This window comes from Rutidosis leptorrhynchoides, chromosome 4 (genome assembly GCF_046630445.1).
Source record: "Rutidosis leptorrhynchoides isolate AG116_Rl617_1_P2 chromosome 4, CSIRO_AGI_Rlap_v1, whole genome shotgun sequence".
Taxonomy (NCBI): domain Eukaryota; kingdom Viridiplantae; phylum Streptophyta; class Magnoliopsida; order Asterales; family Asteraceae; genus Rutidosis; species Rutidosis leptorrhynchoides.
The window spans coordinates 84,155,014-84,177,903 of record NC_092336.1 but is presented as its reverse complement, the minus strand read 5'-3'; the positions used below and the strand labels follow the sequence as shown (position 1 = coordinate 84,177,903).

The window sequence follows — 22,890 nt, the reverse complement described above, 5'->3', positions numbered from 1 at the left end:
CTTTACAACATTTGCTAACATACCCTTATTATTAGGATTTAAAATTAAAATTAAAATATAAATTATATATATATATATCGTTTATATTGAGAGAGATTAAAATTATATGTTTAAAACTCGGCAGAAAACTGGCTTTATATAGGACCTGACCAATATTTTCACTCCATGCGACTCGCATGGATTTGTGCCTCTGGCCATGCGAGTCGCATGGCCACCCTGGATCCAGCCAAATTGCTTTGTTTTCTTCTTGCCGACGTAATATAATAATAATAATATATATAATATATAATTATATATAAATATATATATATTATATTATATTCTTGTGCATAGTAGACTAGATATTTTTGGTCCGTTGCGTCGGGCGTTTCTTCTTGGCTCAGGTCCCGGTTCCGGATTTTCGGACGTCTTCGCGTATTATTTTATATCGTGTACTTTGCGTCTTGTAACTTGTACTCTTGTCATTTTGAGACGTTCCTCATCAATATTTTGAACCTTTTTAGTTGTATCTTGTACTTTTTAGCTCTTTGGACCTTTTTGTCTTCAATTTGTCGCATCTGTCTTTTGTCTTCACTTTTTAATATTTAAACGAATATTGCTTGTAAATCGAACAATACCAACTAAAATCTTGTCTTTCTTGGGGAATAATGCTATGAAATATATGTTCGTTTTTAGCATTATCAATTACCCCGTTCCCAAAGTATCACCTTGTCCTCAAGGTGAAAATCTGGAAATTGCAGCTGAATAGTCTTGTATGGTTCCCAGGTAGCCTCATAGGTAGGTAAGTTCTTCCAACGAATCAACACTTCTTTGTCTTGTGTCCTTGTTTTTCCTGCTCGAACCCCCATTACTGTATCAGGTTGCAACACAACCTCCATTTCATCGCTTAATCCTGTTGGTAACTCATGATCTGTTACATGTGTTCCTTTCACTTTTTTGAGTTGTGAAACGTGAAATACGGGATGTATAGACGCCGAATCAGGTAACTTTAATTTATAAGCTACCTTGCCCACCCGCTCAATAATTTCGTACGGCCCATAATATCTCGGGGCAAGCTTTTCATTCCTGCGGTTGGCAAGTGAGCGTTGTCTATAAGGCCTTAATTTCAAGTACACCATCTCCCCAACCTCAAATTGTACATCTCTACGATGTAAATCTGCTTTCTTCTTCATTCTTTGTTGTACTAGCGTTAACTGTTCTTTCAATTCATCAAGTATTTGGTCCCTCTCTTCTAGATATCGGTCCACCTCAAACAATGGAGTTGGACTATTCCCATAACGAATTAGATGAGGTGGATCACGTCCATACAAAATTTTAAATGGTGTAGTATTTGTTGAAGAATGGTACGAAGTGTTATACCAATATTCAGCCCAAGATAACCATTTAGACCACCTTTTTGGCGTGTTCGACGCAAAACATCTCAAATATGCCTCAATGCTTTTGTTAACCACCTCGGTTTGCCCATCCGTTTGTGGGTGGTATGCGGTACTATACTTAAGATCCGAACCTTGCATTTTGAACAATTCCTTCCAGAAGGTACTTAAAAATACCTTATCCCTATCTGTTGTAACATCCCGCCTTTTTCCATTTACTTTTCCGTTATACTAATTTAAACTCCGTTATATGTTTATAACATCTCCCGTTGATACGCGTTTTAAATTATCTCGTTTAGGTAATTCCCGCACCCGAACGAAAGTTGAGGGACTAAACTTGACAAGGGATCAAACCCTTGACTAGGTCAAAGGGTCAAACCCCTTTCACCCATTCATTACCATCTCCCTATCTCTCTCTCTTTCTCTCTAGCAAGAACACACCCAATTTCCTTTCTCATTCATTCATCATCTAAATCCGGATTAGGGAGCTAGCAACCAAATAAATTACATATTCGTGATCCTCTCTTCATCCTCTTCGTTTTGGTACCAACTTCATCTCATTTGGGTAACTTTCTAAAATCACTAGATTTTGTGTTCTTGATGTTTTTAACTTATAAAAGTGTTAATTAGTGTCTATGGCTCAAGTCTAACATGAATATATGATTTATATGCTCGATCTCGTTGTTTTAGTGTAACTAGCATGAACTTGAATTTTGGTGTGTTGTTCTTGAATTTTGGATGATCATATGTTGTTAGATGTTAAAAGTTCATGTTCTAATTGTGTTCCTAGTATCATTAGCTTCGTTTTGATGTATAGGTTAATTAAGGAAACTCCAAGAACATGATTAGTGATTTTGTGAACTTGGATTAGGGTTTGATAAGCTTTAGATGAACTTTTGATGCGTTGAATGCTTGTTAATGTTATTGATAAGTGTTTAGTTGTGTTACATGTTTCATTACCTTCAAAACGGCATATCATATGTATAAATTGGATTCCCGAAACTTAAATTTCAATTGATAAACTTGAAACTTGAAAATAAACCTCTATTGATCACTTGACGGGATTTCGGTTATAGTATATTATGTTTTTGCTTGATGAAAAGTGCTTAGTTGCGTTCCTTGTCGAAAGAGCTTTCCGATGATATAAAATACATGTTCTAATTGTTTGCGGATCATAAAATGTGATTGTTTGTGTTTTGGTTCGTCCATTTGAGGAATACAGCAAACAGGGCCTGGGAGAAGATCAGGACGCCGTCTAGCATCACGGGACGCCGTCCCAATCTTCATATTGGGACGCCGTCTAGCAACCTGGGACGCCGTCCCAACCTTCATATTGGGACGCCGTCTAGCAACTTGTGACGCCGTCCCGTTTGCCTAAAACTGGCTGTTCGCTTTGGTCATTTGACATGAAAATGTTTGCTATGCTACGGACCTCCGATTAACATGAAACTTGGCCAACATGCTCATATATGATTATATAACTTAGAAAAATTGTCGGATATCCAACCCGACCCCGTTGACTTTTCTGTTGACTTTGACCCGACCAAGTTGACTTTTAATCAAACTTAACCAAATAATTGTGCAATCGTTCTAACATGTTTTTATACTTGTATCTTGCATGAAACATGACAATTTGATTCACATGCTATTAAGATCGAGTCTTAACGAGCCATAGGACTAATTGAACATCTTTGACCTATCGTGTTTACCGTTATTGATACGACCTATTTGTTTAGGTCAATACTAGCATTGTTCTTTGCACACGTTTACTTGTTGAAGTACTTTACTACTCGTGCACTCAAGGTGAGATCATAGTCCCACTTTTACTCTTTTTGAAAAAACATTTGGGATGAGAAAACATAAACATTTCTTTTACTAAGTGAACACAAGTACAGGAAAACAAACATTCTACATACGAGTTTAGAACAAAATCCTCAATTCGATTATCATTAGTTACACTTGCCGGGTGTAAGCGAGAACTTATGTTGTATGGATCCATATGGGTTTGACAAACCCTCATTCAAACGGTTCGCTACCGTTTACGAATGAAATATATTTTCGAGAAACAGTGTATGTTCTAGCACTAAGTGATGGGGTTCAATGGAAGGAAATGTTAAGCATTGATAATTGGGTGCTCGTGAAACAAACTTTTGGAATGTATTACTACTATTTCATTGATGCAAATCTTGTGGTTCACTTGTACTTACTTACTTAAACCTATGATTTCACCAACGTTTTCGTTGACAGATTTCTATGTTTTTCTCAGGTCCTTGAACGATACATGATACATGCTTCCGCTCATTATTTGATACTTGCATTGGATGTCGAGTATATGTGCATTTCATGGAGCGTCTTTTGACTTTATTTTAAACCGTGTCGCCTAGATTTCATTCGTATTATAACGTTGTGACTTAACTATTGGTTGAACAATTCTTGTAAACTTTGGGAACAATCTTTATTTTGAAATGAAGGCGACATATTTTGGTCAAACTTTGTCTTAAAGACTTATGACCACGTAACGGGACCTAAGTAGACGGCGCCGTTAAACATGATTTGGTCGGGTCGCTACATCTGTGACAATTGAGTTCGGGATACTATGTAATCTGACTACTTCACGCAGAAAAACAGCAGCTACTGAGGTAGCTGTATAGGGGTGTTTAAGAGGAATTAAATGAGCATACTTACTTAGACGATCAACCACCACCAAGATTACTGTAAATCCCTCGGATTTGGGCAACCCATCAATAAAATCCATAGTTATATCACTCCAAACTTGATCAGGCACTCCTAAAGGTTGCATTAATCCTCCTGGTAACATGTTTGAATATTTGTTTTTCTGGCAAACCTCACATTCTGCCACCAATTTGGCCACATCTTGTCTCATGCCAACCCAATACACTTCAGCCGCTAATCGTTGATAAGATTTTGTTACACCTGCATGACCTCCGATAACGCTCCCATGAAACTCTTGAAAAAGTTTTGGTATCCATTTTGATGAGCGAGGCAACACTAAACGACCTTGGTACAACAAGCGCTCATCTTCAAGAGTATAATTGTCCATTCCATCCGCCCCATTTCTGACTTTTTGACGAATCAATTCCAAGTCAGGGTCTTGATTCAGTTCATTAATCATATCTTCCCAGCTTTGAACTTGTGGAATAGAGAGAACGCTACAACTCACTGTTTCGGCTCTTCTTGACAATGCATCAGCTGCTTTATTTTCAATACCCGGTTTATATTGAATATCAAAATCATAACCTAATAACTTAGAAATCCACTTCTGATATTCTTCCGTGATGAGTCTTTGTTCCAACAGATACTTTAAACTTCGTTGATCAGTTCTTACGACAAAGCGCCTTCCTACCAAATATGGCCTCCATTTTTGAATGGCTAGAACAATTGCCATTAATTCCCTTTCGTAAACTGATTTTAACCTAGCTCGGGAACCCAAAACCTGACTAAAAAATGCTACGGGTCTTCCTTCTTGCATTAGTACCGCACCCAATCCTTGACCTGAAGCATCAGTTTCAATTAAAAATTCTTTGTTAAAATCGGGCAATGCGAGTACGGGAACTCTCGTCATGGCATCTTGTAGATCTCTAAATGCTTGAGTCGCCTCATCATTCCAATTGAAACTGTCTTTTTTGAGCTGTTCAGTCAGTCCCCGAGCTATCTTCCCATAGTCTTTAACAAATTTTCTGTAATATCCCGTGAGACCTAAAAAACCTCGAAGTTCTCGCAAGTTTTTAGGAATTGGCCATTCTAGCATTGCCGAAACTTTAGATGGATCAGCTTCAACACCATTACCTGATACAATATGTCCCAAATACTCTATCTTTTCTTGGGCAAACGAGCATTTCTTTTTGTTAGCATATAACTTGTTTTTTCGTAAAACACTGAGTACCTCAAGCAAATGATTATAATGTTCTGTGGCGTTCTTGCTGTAAACTAATATATCATCAAAAAAAACTAGTACAAATTTTCTTAAAAAGGGTTGAAAAACCTTATTCATTAAAGACTGAAACGTTGCAGGAGCATTTGTTAGGCCGAATGGCATAACGAGAAACTCGTAATGACCATGGTGCGTTCGAAAAGCCGTCTTAGGCACGTCTTCGCTCTTCATCCGTATCTGATGATAACCCGACTTTAAATCAATTTTAGAAAATACAGTGGCTCCGTGCAACTCATCTAATAGTTCATCGATCACGGGTATTGGAAATTTATCAAGTACAGTAGCCCGATTTAATGCCCGATAATCTATACAAAACCTCCAACTTCCATCCTTCTTCTTAACTAATAATACAGGACTGGAAAAAGGACTACAACTAGGTTGGATAATACCTGCCTCGAGCATCTCGTGTACCAATCTTTCAATTTCATCTTTCTGAACACGCGGATACCTGTAAGGACGAACACTAATCGGTGTAGTACCATTTTTAAGATTGATGGTGTGTTCGTGACCCCGGTGCGGTGGCAACCCATGAGGAAGATTAAACACATCTTCGAATTTCCCCAATAAACCTGAGAAGTCAGCGGTAGTAATCAAATCATGTGAGGACAAATTAGAATCTTCCAAACTATTTAACTCCACCAAAAAACCTTCTTTTTCGCATTGTATAGTACGAATGATAGACTTTAACGATACCAAGGACCGACACAACCCGGGATCTCCTTTAATGGTAACTTTTCTGTTACCCACAGTAAACGACATCAATAATTCCTTCCAGTTAACAAACATATCACCAAGTGTTTGTAACCACTTAAAACCGAGAATTGCATCTGTACTTCCTAACTCTAAAAGGTAAAAGTCTTCGACTACTTGTAATTCGGGAAAAGAGATGAGCACCCCTTTGCACTCTCCACAGCTCCTTTCATAATTGCCATTGCCTAAAATTACACCAACAGACCCCGAATATGTAACAAGCAACCCTAAGCGTTCCACTAAACGTTTTGACAAAAAATTGTGGGTAGCCCCACTATCAATCAGAACCACAATATCCGAACCACCTATTCTTCCACGAATTTTCATGGTATGCGGGGGTGTAAACCCCACTACTGAGTTAAGGGAAACCTCCACCGAATCCAAGTGAACATGAGCTTCATCATGCTCATCTTCCTCGAACTCGTCTTGTTCATCAACCAACAAGACTTGTAATGTCTTACTAGCACATTGATGACCTGGCCCAAACTTTTCATCACATTTGTAACACAATCCCTTTGCTCGTTTTTCAGCCCACTCTTTTTCAGTAAGTCTTTTAAATTGCCCAGGTTGATTTGTGTATGTTGTCCCTTTCTTATCCTTTGTTGAAACAAAGGGGGTCATAGTACGAGATGTTCCCATGCCAAGATTACGATTAAAATTGGAGTTACCTGCTATATTAGAACGAGAAATTCCTCCTCTGGATCGTGAAAACCCATCATCAAACTTATTTTCTTCAATCGAAACTGCTAATTCCATTGCATGGGCCAATCCTTCGGGTTTCAAAACTCGAACAGCAGACCTCAATTCAGGTCGGAGACCTTTTATAAAAGTTGCTTCTAGTACACTTTCAGACACTCCAACCAACTGACATGCAAGTTTTTCGAACAAAGCGACATATTCACGTGCTGATCCTTCTTGATTTATAGCCAAGAACTGCTCGTATAGGCTTCCTCCTTGAGATTGTTGAAAACGTATTAACAACCTTCTTTTAAACCCGTCCCATGAATAAAACGGAGTACGGTTTTCGCTCCAACGGTACCATGATAATGCCTCCCCTTCCATACAGATTGCAGCTGCTCTTAATTGTTCATGTGGCGGAATTCCCTGAATATCAAAGTAACGCTCAACTCGGTAGATCCACCCATAAGCATCTTCAACTTCAAATACTGGCATCTTCAACTTCTTCATTCGATGGTCATACCCTTGATACCCTCCTCTAGTTCCCATGAGATGTGAAGCTGTCTCAACCTCAGTTTGAAACCTCGGTTGATGTTTATACACCCTTCTATACTGCTTCTCATCATCCTCCTCATCAAAAACATAATTATTCGAATCACGAACCTCAATGTATTCAACACCTTTTTTCCTCCCTCCTCCAGTACTAGTCTCTGCATGGTATTGCGGCATCTCAAACCCCAAATCATCATAACGAGACCCGTAGTTAGTTGTCTTATTAAAATTCTTTCGTGGTTCAACGTTTTCAGGTTTCTTGGGTGAAGTTTGCTTCGATCCCAATGTCTGAATTAATTTCTTCAACTCCTCGTGTCGTTGATCAGCTTCCAATCTTAACGCCTCAACTTCAGAAGCTATTTTCTTCTCCAAAGTAGCAAATCGTGCCAAATTTTCAGTTTGGTATTGACTGACTTCAGCATCTAACTCTGCAACCTTTTTGGCCATAACTCTTAGTAGTAGCAACCTACAAGAAAAATTAAATTTTTTTTTTCTGATGAACAGTAGCCGCCGGTGAACAGTAGCCGCCGGTGAACAGTAGCCGCCGCTGAACAGTTGTTTTTTTTTTTTTTTTTTTTTGTCTTTCTTTACCCCAGAATCGAAACGCTCTGATACCAATTGATACGAATCAAGTTGGATTTTATTAATGAAAAAAAGAAACACGTAATAAAAAGAAAACAAATATCCTACAGTTCGAGATTGTAGGCTCTCCCAAAGACCTAATGTCTTAATACTTCAATAATTCTCCCCCTAAACAGCTCCGCTCTACCCTATTTATCATCATCTCCAACTTGATCAACAAGTAACTTTATTTATGGAAACACAATCATACATTCTTAATGACAGGAAGATATAATACTTGCTAAATAAACTAACTACTAATTTGTCATTCACCCCCTTGGCTTATTTTCAATTTCCATCCAGCCCTTCAATTTGCTTGGGTCGACGACGATAAATCTGACCCGTTTTTTTATTCGTATCACTTTGCTACTTCCATATGAGTTGTCAAGGTTGCCTACTTTGAATATCTAGAAGGTGGGCTTCTAGATTGTAGGCTGGAAATCTTCAATTCTCCCCCTCCAGTCGAATCCACGAACATTCCAGTTATGTCTCTGCATAACTCCAACTTCTCTCGAGTCACCACCTTTGTTAACATATCCGCAGGATTCTCCTTTGTATGGATCTTCACTAGTCTCAACAGTTGTCGATCAATTACCTCGCGTATCCAATGATAGCGAGTATCAATATGTTTTGTACGGGAATGGTACATGGAGTTCTTGCTCAAATCTAGAGCACTCTGACTGTCACAATGTACCTTGTACTCCTTTTGCTTGATTCCAAATTCTTGAAGATAACGCTTTAACCACAACATTTCTTTTCCAGCTTCTGCGGCAGCAATATACTCTGCTTCAGTTGTGGATAATGCAACACACTTTTGTAGTCTTGACTGCCATGAAACAGCTCCCCCTGCAAAAGTGTAAATGAATCCTGAAGTAGATTTCCTACTATCAGGATCTCCGGCCATATCTGCATCCAATATAGCCTTCCAAGATTGGATCAGCTCCCCCGTAACAAAGACATAGATTCGTTATACCTTTAAGATATCTGAGAATCCATTTTACCGCCTCCCAATGCTCTTTCCCGGGGTTGGAGAGAAAACGACTCACCGTTCCCACTGCATGAGCAATATCGGGCCTTGTACACACCATCGTATACATCAAACTTCCAACTGTTGAAGAATATGGTACTGAAGACATCTCCCCGATCTCTTCCTTGGATGAGGGACAAGAACTCTTGCTTAACTTGAAATGGTTAGCTAATGGAATGCTAACAGGTTTGGCATTGTTCATATTGAAACGTGAAAGCACTCGTTCAATATACTTCTCCTGAGATAGCCATAACCTTTTATTCTTTCTGTCTCGGGTTATTTGCATTCCCAAAATCTGTTGAGCCTGTCCTAAGTCTTTCATGTCAAAAGACTTAGAGAGTTCTTTCTTCAGCTGGTTGATCTTCGTTGCGTCTTTCCCTACGATCAAAATATCGTCTACATATAGTAGAAGAGCAACGAAATCTTTTTCAGAAAACTTCTGAATGTAGACACACTCATCTGCTGCAGTTTTCTTGTACCCGTGACTCACCATGCACGAGTCAAACTTCTTGTACCACTGCCTAGGTGCCTGCTTTAAACCGTACAAACTTTTCTTCAGCTTGCATACGAGGTTATCTCCTGAAACCTCAAAACCTTCTGGCTGCTCCATGTAAATTTCTTCATGTAAATCTCCATGAAGAAAAGCTGTCTTTACATCCATCTGTTCAAGCTCCAAGTTCATACTTGCGACCAATCCAAGTATGACTCTAATTGAAGTCATCTTGACTACTGGTGAAAATATCTCGTCAAAATCAATCCCTTTCTTCTGTTTGAATCCTTTGACTACAAGCCGTGCTTTGTATTTCACCACTTTTCCACTACCATCCTTTTTCAGCTTGAACACCCATTTGTTTTTCAGTGCCTTCTTCCCGCGTGGAAGTTCTACAATCTCATAAGTTTGATTTTTATGCAGAGAATCCATCTCATCCTGCATTGCGAGCAACCATTTTTCTTTATCCTTATGAGTTACTGCTTCATGAAAACTCTCTGGGTCTCCATCTTCAGTAAGTAGAAGGTACTCGGATTCCGGATATCTACTCGATGGAATCCGACCTCGTTCAGATCTACGAACTTCTGGAATATACTGAGGAGATCCACCATCATCTTCACCTTGTGATGGTCCTGGAACGTCTGACAGATGGGGTTGTGGCTCCCCCTGCTCAGCACCGTCATTTTCCTCATTATCTTCTACTTCTGGCATTTCTTCCTGCACTGAAAATTCATTTCTCATGAATGATTCCGTTGTTGCCTCTGGCACCTGAGCAGCAACATTTGACTTCTGAGATATTGTGGGCTTTTCAATATCTTCTATTGTCTGGCCTTCATGGAACACCACGTCCCTACTTCTGATCACCTTTTTCTCCTTTGGATCCCATAATCTGTATCCAAATTCTTCATCTCCATAGCCTATGAATATGCATGGAGTGGTCCTTGCATCCAGCTTCTGCCTGAGCTCCTTGGATACATGTGCGTACGCCAAACATCCAAATACTCTTAAGTGAGAGTATTGTAACATCCCGCGTTTTTCCGTTAAATTTAATTTTAACACCGTCTTTTTTTTTTAAAAACATAATCTTTCGTATTTAAATTAATATTTTCCGTGAGTAACGTTCATTATATTCCCGCTATTTAATTTTGACATCACCCGTTTACTCGAGCGTTTTAAAAATATTCGATCGGTTAAATCCCGCACCCGCTTTGAAACTCGAGGGACCGGAGTTGCCAAATGGGCAAACTAGTTGACTAGGTCAACTAGTCAACCCATCTTTCCACCATTTCCATCATCTCCCTCTCTCTCTCTTTCTCTCTAGCAAGAACACACACACAAACCCCAATTTCATAGAATCATCATCTAAATTCGGGATTGGAAGCAAACTTCAAAACAAATTACATATTTGGAATCCTCTCTTCATCCTCTACAATTTGATACCAACTTCATCTCGTTTGGGTAACATTTCTAAAACTCTAGATTTCTCTAAATTCGTGTTTTTGATTTGAAATGGTGTTAGTTAGTGTCTATGGCTCAAGTCTAACATGAATATATGTTTGGTTTGCTCGATTTGTTGTTTTTGGAGTAACTAGCATGAACTTGAAATGGGTGTGCTTAATCCTTGATTTTGGATGAGTTAATGTTGTTAGATTGTTAAAGTGCATGTTTAATTGTGTTACTAGTATCACTAGCTTCGTTTTGATGCGTAGGTTGATTAAGAAAACTTCAAAAACATGAATATTGATTTTGTGATGTTTGACTAGGGTTTGATAGTTCTTGACATGAACTTTTGATGCTTGAATGCCATGGAATGTTAATTGTTAGTGTTTAAATGCAATGTATGCTTAATTACCTTCGAAACGGCATATCGTATGTGTAAATTGGATTCCCGAATCATAAAATACGTTTTACGAACTTGAAACTTTGAAAATAAACCTTTCTTGATCAATTGACGAGTTTTCGGTTATGGTAAATGATGTTTTTGTTTGATGAAACATGTTTAGTTGTGTTCCTTGTCAAAAGAGCTTTCCAACGGTATAAGATACGCTTTCTAATTGTTTACGGTTTGAGTTTTGCGTTTGTTTGAAAATTTACCAAGTCTTGAACAAGTGAAACAGGCCAGGGACCAGGCCACGGCCATTGTCGCGCCGCGGAGCAATTTGTCGCGCCGTGGCCCAAAGGGTGATTTTAGAACATGTTTTTCAAGCTTTCTGACCTTCAACATAGGCATTTGTCGCGCCGCGGAGCAATTTGTCGCGCCGTGACAATTGCCTGTTTCATCCGAACTTCAGCAAACTTGTTTTGGCCATAACTTTTTGACCGTAACTCCGTTTTCGATGAATCAAATATCGTTGGAAACGTAATAAGATTTCCTTTCTAATGGTAAGGTTTTGAAATGTCAACTCAAACTTTATTACAATCGTTCTAACATGCTTTTATACTTGATTCTTGCATGAAACTTGACAACGTGATTCACATGCTATACTATTCGAGTCGTAACGAGCCATAGGACTAATTGAACACATTTCACCCAACCATGTGTCGTAACCGGTTAATTGATACAACTTATTTGTTTAGGTCAAGGCTAAGCAACTTTCATGCATACGTTACTTTGTGAAGTACTTTTATACTCGTGCACTCGAGGTGAGATCATAGTCCCACCTTTTCAACAACTTTTATTCTTTTAAATCGTGGGCTGAGAAACATATACATTACATACTTATATACATTTCACATGTATATATACTTTTCATACTTTTATACTTTGAACACAAATACGAATACAAAGATACAGACGAGTTAGAACAAAAGTCCTCAATCCAATTATCATTAGTTCCACTTGCAGGGTGTAAGTGTAAGCGAGTGATTATGTAGTGTGGCCATACGGGTTTAACGAACCCTCATTCAGACGGTTCGCTACCGTTAGTGGATGAAATATAATTTCAACGTGCATAGTGTATGTTCTAACACTATATTCAAAATTCAGAGGGAAGATTCAGTTAAGCTTTGGTAATTGGGTGCTCGTAATACAAACTACATTCTTCGGAATAAATACGATTTGGATAATCATCTATACAAACTATTGTGGTTCAAAGTATACTTTTACAAATACATTTATGATCTCACCAACGTTTTTGCGTTGACAGATTCTTCTATGTTTTCTCAGGTTTTCACATGGCTATTTGATACATGCTTCCGCACTCTTTGATTACTTGATTGGAGTCTACCATGCATGCATACGCTAGGGATAACATTTTTGGATTCAAACTTTTGTCTACTTACTTACGCTATTTATAGCAACTGTGTTTTTAAACTAATTATGTCGCAAGTTATTTCATTTATACTTTATGACTTTTGTAAACTTAGACTTGTTGTCGAACGGTTTTGTAAACTAAACTTGCAAGTCTTGTACATTTCAAATGAACGCGACATAATTTTGGTCAAACGAGTCTCATATAGGGACTACGACCACGCAACGGGACCTAAGTAGCGGCGCCGTCAATAACGGTTTCGGTCGGGTCGCTACAAGTGGTATCAGAGCGTTGGTTGTAGGGAACTAGGACGTGCATTAGTGTGTCTAACAGAGTCGTTAGGACGCATTAGTGAGTCTAGACTACAACCGGATAGTTAGCCATTGCATTCTGACATACATTTGCTATAGATAGCACTTACTTGACTACTTGTGCATTATACTTGAATCATTCTTAGGAAAACTTTTTAATGGTACACAACCTTCATTATACGAACTCGTATCCTGCCACTTTAGTTCGGGAACTCTGACTCCTTGGTTGTTATTTCCCCCGTCTCATCTTACTATCCATGAATATTGTAAAGTCACTGTCACTACTCTAGATGAGTATCGTCATCACCATTTATCGCTACGGTTGCGTAGTACTTGTTATCATGACTTGTTACTCTTTTCATACCTAAATACAATATTGTCTGACTCGAATCACATTGACGTGAACAATCAACTATACACTTCCCTCGGGGAACGCATCTTCAGAGTTGCACCAATTCTTTCGATTTAATACGAGTCACGTTTGAGACGTCGTTACATTTTGTTCATTTTAGATTTTCGCGATTACACGAACTTGAATCTATAGAGTGATGTGGGAATGGAAGTATGAGTTAGCGTAATATAACGACACTCGATCAACGTGGTTATATTACGGTAAGACATACCAAAGTTCTAGTGACGCGTGATGGTGGTTAGACTCGATCAACCTAAACACCACCATGTGCCATGTACATGACTTCATCTTTTCAGGTTTGGACATCCGAAAACTCCGAGAATATTTATAACAACCATACCGGGGACACACCTTCGACTTTTGTCGAACTATATTTATGCTTCCGAATGAATTACCAATTCCTCTCGGCTTCAACCGTATGTTACACGTGTATACTAGCTCGTCCTCGCATAGTCTTATTGACTAATTACAACTTACTCGTTATGCTCATATCGGGGCGGAAACTTCTTTTGCATCACCCTCGTACTTCCGGTTCAGGAGGTCCTTATTCTAAATTCCCAATGGAGAGAGACTCTCCACGTTATACTAGTATTCACCTCGAGGGTGAATAGTTCCGACGAACGTTTTTGGAAACCGATAAATCTTCCGCGACGCGAATTTTCTTGAGAAACTTGTCCTAACAAACTTGTTCAAATATACCTTACGGAATGTATCCCGTTTCGGATCGAGATCCTCGTTTCACTTCTAGATTTTGGAGTACCTTACAAAAAGCCTCGGGACCGCGTTTAGACATGAGTACCGCGTACCATCCACAACCCGACGGACCGAACAAACATGTGATTTAAACCTTGGAAACCATAATACAAGTTTGTATTACCAACTTCAAATTTACTTGAGAAAAGTATTTTCCTTTAACCGAATCCTCATACTACAATGATTTTCATTCAAGTTTTAACGTCACTCCTTTTGAAACCACATGTGACCGGAAACGTCATTCTCCCTTGTCGAACCAAGTAAACGATGATCAATTCACCGGGGCCGAGGTTGTTCGTGAGCAACCGAGAAAATTTATTCATATTCAGGTAAAACCCTACGCGACTCGTAATCACCAAGAGCTACGCCGATGTTAGACGTAAACATTTCAAATTCCACGTGGGAAACCGCGTCACGTTAAGAGTCGCACCTTGGAAAGGTGCAATCCGTTTCGGGAAACGTAGGAAGCTAAATCCGCGATATTTTGATCCTTTAAATTCTTGGGGCGTTTTGGACCCGTTACTAGCCGTTTAGATTTTTCAACTCATTCGAGTCTCCGTTCATCCTAAATTCTACGTATCAAACTTAAAGGCGTGTCTTGCGAAACAAGAACTTGTTATTCCTTTTCGATGGGCTCACTATCGACGATAAACTTCATTCCTAGGAGGGCCGGTCGAAACCATGAATCGTGAACCCAAACTCTAAGACGACGTGAAATCCCGACTGTCAAAGTTCGTTGAAATACCCAAGGGAGTACCTTCACTTATTCGTAGAACCGACAACGCAAGATCTCGAGGAAGAAACAACGACTACTACTTCCAACTAAATTTCGGGACGAAATTTCTTTTGAGTTGTGGATAATGTAACATCCCGCGTTTTTCCGTTAAATTTAATTTTAACACCGTCTTTTTTTTTTAAAAACATAATCTTTCGTATTTAAATTAATATTTTCCGTGAGTAACGTTCATTATATTCCCGCTATTTAATTTTGACATCACCCGTTTACTCGAGCGTTTTAAAAATATTCGATCGGTTAAATCCCGCACCCGCTTTGAAACTCGAGGGACCGGAGTTGCCAAATGGGCAAACTAGTTGACTAGGTCAACTAGTCAACCCATCTTTCCACCATTTCCATCATCTCCCTCTCTCTCTCTTTCTCTCTAGCAAGAACACACACACAAACCCCAATTTCATAGAATCATCATCTAAATTCGGGATTGGAAGCAAACTTCAAAACAAATTACATATTTGGAATCCTCTCTTCATCCTCTACAATTTGATACCAACTTCATCTCGTTTGGGTAACATTTCTAAAACTCTAGATTTCTCTAAATTCGTGTTTTTGATTTGAAATGGTGTTAGTTAGTGTCTATGGCTCAAGTCTAACATGAATATATGTTTGGTTTGCTCGATTTGTTGTTTTTGGAGTAACTAGCATGAACTTGAAATGGGTGTGCTTAATCCTTGATTTTGGATGAGTTAATGTTGTTAGATTGTTAAAGTGCATGTTTAATTGTGTTACTAGTATCACTAGCTTCGTTTTGATGCGTAGGTTGATTAAGAAAACTTCAAAAACATGAATATTGATTTTGTGATGTTTGACTAGGGTTTGATAGTTCTTGACATGAACTTTTGATGCTTGAATGCCATGGAATGTTAATTGTTAGTGTTTAGATGCAATGTATGCTTAATTACCTTCGAAACGGCATATCGTATGTGTAAATTGGATTCCCGAATCATAAAATACGTTTTACGAACTTGAAACTTTGAAAATAAACCTTTCTTGATCAATTGACGAGTTTTCGGTTATGGTAAATGATGTTTTTGTTTGATGAAACATGTTTAGTTGTGTTCCTTGTCAAAAGAGCTTTCCAACGGTATAAGATACGCTTTCTAATTGTTTACGGTTTGAGTTTTGCGTTTGTTTGAAAATTTACCAAGTCTTGAACAAGTGAAACAGGCCAGGGACCAGGCCACGGCCATTGTCGCGCCGCGGAGCAATTTGTCGCGCCGTGGCCCAAAGGGTGATTTTAGAACATGTTTTTCAAGCTTTCTGACCTTCAACATAGGCATTTGTCGCGCCGCGGAGCAATTTGTCGCGCCGTGACAATTGCCTGTTTCATCCGAACTTCAGCAAACTTGTTTTGGCCATAACTTTTTGACCGTAACTCCGTTTTCGATGAATCAAATATCGTTGGAAACGTAATAAGATTTCCTTTCTAATGGTAAGGTTTTGAAATGTCAACTCAAACTTTATTACAATCGTTCTAACATGCTTTTATACTTGATTCTTGCATGAAACTTGACAACGTGATTCACATGCTATACTATTCGAGTCGTAACGAGCCATAGGACTAATTGACCACATTTCACCCAACCATGTGTCGTAACCGGTTAATTGATACAACTTATTTGTTTAGGTCAAGGCTAAGCAACTTTCATGCATACGTTACTTTGTGAAGTACTTTTATACTCGTGCACTCGAGGTGAGATCATAGTCCCACCTTTTCAACAACTTTTATTCTTTTAAATCGTGGGCTGAGAAACATATACATTACATACTTATATACATTTCACATGTATATATACTTTTCATACTTTTATACTTTGAACACAAATACGAATACAAAGATACAGACGAGTTAGAACAAAAGTCCTCAATCCAATTATCATTAGTTCCACTTGCAGGGTGTAAGTGTAAGCGAGTGATTATGTAGTGTGGCCATACGGGTTTAACGAACCCTCATTCAGACGGTTCGCTACCGTTAGTGGATGAAATATAATTTCAACGTGCATAGTGTATGTTCTAACACTATATTCAAAATTCAGAGGGAAGATTCAGTTAAGCTTTGGTAATTGGGTGCTCGTAATACAAACTACATTCTTCGGAATAAATACGATTTGGATAATCATCTATACAAACTATTGTGGTTCAAAGTATACTTTTACAAATACATTTATGATCTCACCAACGTTTTTGCGTTGACAGATTCTTCTATGTTTTCTCAGGTTTTCACATGGCTATTTGATACATGCTTCCGCACTCTTTGATTACTTGATTGGAGTCTACCATGCATGCATACGCTAGGGATAACATTTTTGGATTCAAACTTTTGTCTACTTACTTACGCTATTTATAGCAACTGTGTTTTTAAACTAATTATGTCGCAAGTTATTTCATTTATACTTTATGACTTTTGTAAACTTAGACTTGTTGTCGAACGGTTTTGTAAACTAAACTTGCAAGTCTTGTACATTTCAAATGAACGCGACATAATTTTGGTCAAACGAGTCTCATATAGGGACTACGACCACGCAACGGGACCTAAGTAGCGGCGCCGTCAATAACGGTTTCGGTCGGGTCGCTACAAGTATGATGGATCCTTTCCAGACCAAAGTTTCTCCGGAACTTCAAAATTCAGTGGTACTGATGGAGATCGGTTGATCAAATAACAAACGGCTCTGACTGCTTCTCCCCAGAATGGCTTTGGCAGCTTAGCCATACTGAGCATGCTTCGAACACGTTCCATGATTGTTCGGTTCATTCTTTCTGCTATACCATTATGTTGAGGGGTACGTGGGACCGTCTTCTCATGTCGGATGCCATATGATCTGCAATAGGCATCGAACTGCCTGGAAGAGTATTCACCGCCGTTGTCGGATCGAAGACACTTTAACTTCTTTCCTGTCTCACGTTCTACCATGACATGGAACTGTTTGAAGTAATCGAACACCTGGTCCTTCGTCCGTAAGAAATATACCCACACCTTTCGAGAAGTATCATCGATAAACGTCAGAAAGTATCGATTGCCGCCAATTGATTCAACCTCCAAGGGACCGCAAACATCAGAGTGTATCAGACTGAGTAACTCTGATTTTTTCGTTGAAGAGGAATTAAACGAGACTCTATGCTGCTTACCAAACAGACAATGATTGCAAGGATCTAGTGCAGCATCCTTGTCTACATTGATAAGCTCCTTCTTTATTAGGGTAGACAACCCTTTCTCACTCATGTGACCGAGTCTGTGGTGCCATAAATTTTATGAAGCCTCCTTTTCTTCAACATTAATACTGTCTGTGCAGATCTTCACATGAGTCTTGTACAGTGTGCCACAAATGTGTCCTCGAGCGACTATCATAGCGCCTCTTGACAATTTCCATGTGCCTTTACTGAAATGACTATCATAGCCCTGTTTCTCGAGAGCTATCCCAGAAAGTAAATTCAGCCGAAGATCTGGCACATGGCGGACATCCTTCAGAGTGATTGTGCTCCCTGAACTTGTCTTTATCCTTACATCTCCAATTCCGACAATCTCAGCGGAACTGGAATTTCCCATCTTCACAACTCCAAAGTCACCAGCTTTGTATGTTGTGAAGTATTCCTTGTATGGAGTCACGTGGTAGGAAGCTGCAGTATCTACCACCCATTCTGTTTCTTCTCGTGAGACGTGAAGGCATGTCTCATCATGGGTTGAACAATAAGCTACATCACCAGAGATAGTCACTAATGTTTCTCCACCCTTATTCTTCGGCTGTGAACTGCTTTGACCTTGTTCCTCTTTCAATCTATAGCAGTTCTTCTTTATATGTCCCTCTAATCCACAATGATGGCATTTATATGTTGGTTTTCTGCCATCAGCTGACCTGCCCCTGCTCTTGCTTCTGCCTCTCCATTTATTTTTGCTACTCATTCGCTGTCTCCCCCGATTCTCTGTGACAAAGGCATGGGTCTGATCTGTGCCCATGTCTTTTCTCCTTGCCTCTTCACTGAATAGGGCATCCTTGACCATTGACATGGTAAGTTTGCCATTCGGGGCTGAGTTGCTGAGTGTTACTACCAGCGTTTCCCAACTATCGGGAAGGGAACTAAGTAGCAGTAGCGCCTGAACTTCATCGCCAAGCGGCATCTCTACAGAAGATAACTGGTTGACCAAGCTCTGGAACTCACTGGTATGCTCGGCAACTGAAGTTCCACTTTTGAGCTTCATGTTGACTAAACGCCTCATCAGCAGGGCTTTATTCCGAGCAGTCTTGGCCTGATACATGTCCTCCAACTTTTTTCAGAGGACATATGCGTCTGTCTCTTGTGCAACATGGTGGAAGACACTATGATCAATCCCTTGACGGATCTGACCAATAGTTTTTCGGTTTGATTTCTTCCACTCCTTCTCTTTGGCAGAATCAGGGTTTATACCCTTCAATTCAATAGGATCGAACAAATCCTTACAGCTGAGTAGATCTTCCATCCGAGGTTTCCACAGCGTGTAGTTTGTGGCTGTGAGCATAATCATAGCTCCGGAAGATGATGTTGACTCTTCTGTGGACATTATCACCTTACAAATAATTTTTTAACACAAACGGGGTTGAATTGTAGAAAACAGAGATCACCGTTACGTCCGGAACGGTTGAAAATGGTGGAATAGACACTTTGCGGCTTAAATTCCACTTACGGGGCAAAATTATAATTTTTATAAACTTCAGGGACCAAAAATGAAATTCTGAAAATTTCAGGGACCAAAATGTAAAATTTCAGAATTGCTACAGTACTGCTAAGTACTGCTACAGTGACTTGCTACACTGCCGCCAGCTGCTACAGTGAATTGCTACAGTGATCGTCTTCTCCGGCGAGATTCCGGCAAGTTGACCAAACTTTGACCGCGTTTTCTGGGCTCGTTATAACTCCGTTTAAGTCGCCGTTTTTTGCGTTGGACTCGGTTCGACGAGACGAATCCAATGGTTCAGTCAAAATTGAATTTTGAGAAAACTTCAAAAAACCCAAAACTCGACCAACGTCTCTAACCAAGCTCTGATACCACTTGTTAGGAAGAGGGGATCGCCTGGACGTTGGGAGATATAAATTTGAGAGAAAAACAACTCTATTACTCACAAGAATAGATTTACAGAGTATTACAAAACTCTTACAAAAAAACTCTCAAACTCACACACACTCTCTAGGTTGTGATTACACTTCTCTGAGTGATTTAGGATGATTTACAACTGAGGTTTGCACCTCTATTTATAGTAAAAATTCTATGGCGGTGGAATGGTGTGAACGGAGAAGGTTGGCGGCCGTCATTGTCATCAACTTTGCTACTTCCATATGAGTTGTCAAGGTTGCCTACTTTGAATATCTAGAAGGTGGGTTTCTAGATTGTAGGCTGGAAATCTTCACCGAGGACCGAAAAAATATGGACCGTACCTAAACTCATCAGTTATATGTTCGGTTCCGGTTGGGTTCGGTCCGGTCCTCAGGTTTTTCGGTTAGTAATGTGCGGTCATTTTCTTGTTTTTATGTTGCTATTTATAGGTTCATTTCATATTAATAAAAACACATAGAGTTTTATTCCTTTTTTTTCTGTCACTTCAATCCATATTTTAGTTTGAGGACTTGTGATCCAACAATACATTGGGCCACATCTTGTATTCTTTCATTTGTTTAATGTATTGTAAAAAAATGATTATTTTCTCGAAATATAGTTACATTCAGCGCCTTTGGCTCTTGAGCTCAAAGACTTGTCCTATTTGATAACATTATTGGTAGGTCTTATGTTGTGATTTTGTTGATGCACACATCTAGAATGTAAGATATGTAGTATATATGATGCTGAATTCGTCTTTATTTAATAGATGAGTGAAAGTAAATTTTTTAACCATGTGCAGATGGCTTTGCAATATATATCAGTGTGCAAGTGTTGTGGATGGACATTTATTCGTTGAACCTAAAAAGAATCAGACGTCGATATCTAAATAGTTACCGTTTAAAAAAAGAACAATAAAGAAATATTTTTTGAAAAGTGAAACCCGACCAAATGCATAGAATGGGTCAAAAGGCCTGAAACTTACCTTTACTGTGTTTAAATTTCATAAGTATAACCAAGTATATTTTATTTGTATAGTTAACTTGTAATATTATAACTTTGTAATCAAGTTTTGTCTACTTCAATTCAGAAATCAGACTTGGAGCATGGAATGACATTAAAGCAAAGTGTTACTCTTTTGGAATGCCTCATATCATGTTGGAGAGAAGATGTTCTTGTCATTTATATCTCTGACAAGTTTCTTTGGTTGACGTTACAACTTATATCCAGGTTAAGATGCATCAAATTGAAACAACATAGAATTTTCTTAGATTAATACTTGAGAGGTTTGATGTGTGAAAACTTTGACCTGTAGATATACAAATCGGTTGTCAACGAGACGGTCTGCTTGTAGGATTCTCAACTGAGGCTCCAACTCTCCATTTGGATGAGCATCTGCAGCTGCTCCATATGATTTTGCTTAGTATGTATCACATTGCACTTGAATACTTAATCTTGTATGTTATAGTCGTCACCGAGTTTGTTTGGTGGAACGAAGAAATTTCAAGACGCATTTTGTTCTCGCCTCAGGTAAAGCTAATTCTAATCCATATAAACTTTGTTATATTATTTAGGTATGTTATATATTCAATTCTTTTGTGCAACCTGATATTCTTGCAGCCAACGTCAAAACTGCCTTCACTTACCCCCTTGATCAAGTAAGTTATACTTTTAGCAAGTTTTATGGTTTCATGATATGAATATATTTTCATGTCCATTTTTTAATTGTTGCAGTTCATTCAATATACAAGCAGACCGTCTCGTTACAGCCCTAACAGGCTTGTCTGAGTGGCCACCGAGTTGCCCAATGAAGCACACCACCCGGGTTCAATTCCTGGCTATGCTAAATTATTCAAAAAGGGAGTGTGACTAGAGGGTGTGCATAATGCGCAATTCACCCGGTACCAGGTCTCGCGCTCGGGAGGCTTGATTACCCGAGGTTTTACCTTCTATGGGGGAGCCAATGTGTTCGTTCATAGGAGGTTTTCCTCGCTTACAAAAAAAAAAAAAAAAAGGGAGAGGTTTGTGTTTGGCACTAGTGTTAGTCGTAGAGAATCATAACTTGGTAGATGAACATGAATTAACTATTGATCTTGAAGACAATCAGAAATGGTGATTTAACAAGTTGGTAGTTGAAAACGAGTCAATTGTTGAGCTTGAAGACAATCAGATGTACGTACTAGGTAACTATGGTTTACGTTGGTTTTCAATTGGGCATCAATATTTTCTTTCTCTGACAGGTGTCTCTGATATGCTTTTTGACATGACTAAGCATGTCCTTTCATCTCGGTATGTTTTTAAACCTTTGATATTATTAATTCTAACAACTTTGAGGTTTTTATGTTTATACTTGAATGATTTGTTTTTTTTTTTTTTGTTAGGTAGTACATAATGATTAATAAAGATACATCTTAATCCAAGACATTATGAGTTACTTCTCGTCGATTTTACATTCTTGTCAAGTTTTATTCTAAGTCTTTATATGTTAGGATTATTTATGAATTTTTTATGTTTAGTGATGTTTATGTTTTGAGATTACTTTATTGAAATATAATAAATAATAATTATGTTTTATTTCATATTTATTTTTTTGTATCATTTATTAATTTGTTGTCCATAATCATATTAAATAAAAAACTAGATCCGATAAAACCGCCTAAAATCCGAAAACCAAACCGGATTCGAATATTGGAACCGGACCCGGTTAACCGAACTGGATCCGATTATCTGAACCGACCCAAAGGCCTAAACCAGACCCGGATATCCGAACCAGTTTCGAATATCTGAATTGGAAACGAATATCCGAATCAAAATAGAATATCCGAACCGGATCTGGAACTACTATGACTTGATAGGACGTAT

At 38.7% G+C, this 22,890-nt stretch overlaps 1 protein-coding gene across 4 annotated transcripts in view; it reads left to right on the top strand.

Moving 5' to 3' along the window:
• The window catches only part of LOC139844349 (uncharacterized), a 42,147-nt gene extending 19,601 nt beyond the window's left edge, over positions 1-22,546 (top strand). For 3 of the 4 annotated variants that reach the window (XM_071834567.1, XM_071834569.1, XM_071834570.1), the window contains 5 exons: positions 21,119-21,258; positions 21,344-21,558; positions 21,649-21,686; positions 21,763-22,317; positions 22,410-22,546. In XM_071834567.1, the coding sequence (XP_071690668.1) occupies positions 21,119-21,258; positions 21,344-21,395 (192 nt within the window). In that variant the 3' untranslated portion in view covers positions 21,396-21,558; positions 21,649-21,686; positions 21,763-22,317; positions 22,410-22,546. The remainder of the gene's footprint in view (positions 1-21,118; positions 21,259-21,343; positions 21,559-21,648; positions 21,687-21,762; positions 22,318-22,409) is intronic. The other variant, XM_071834568.1, reaches the window with a different exon arrangement.
• Positions 22,547-22,890: the final 344 nt, after the last annotated feature.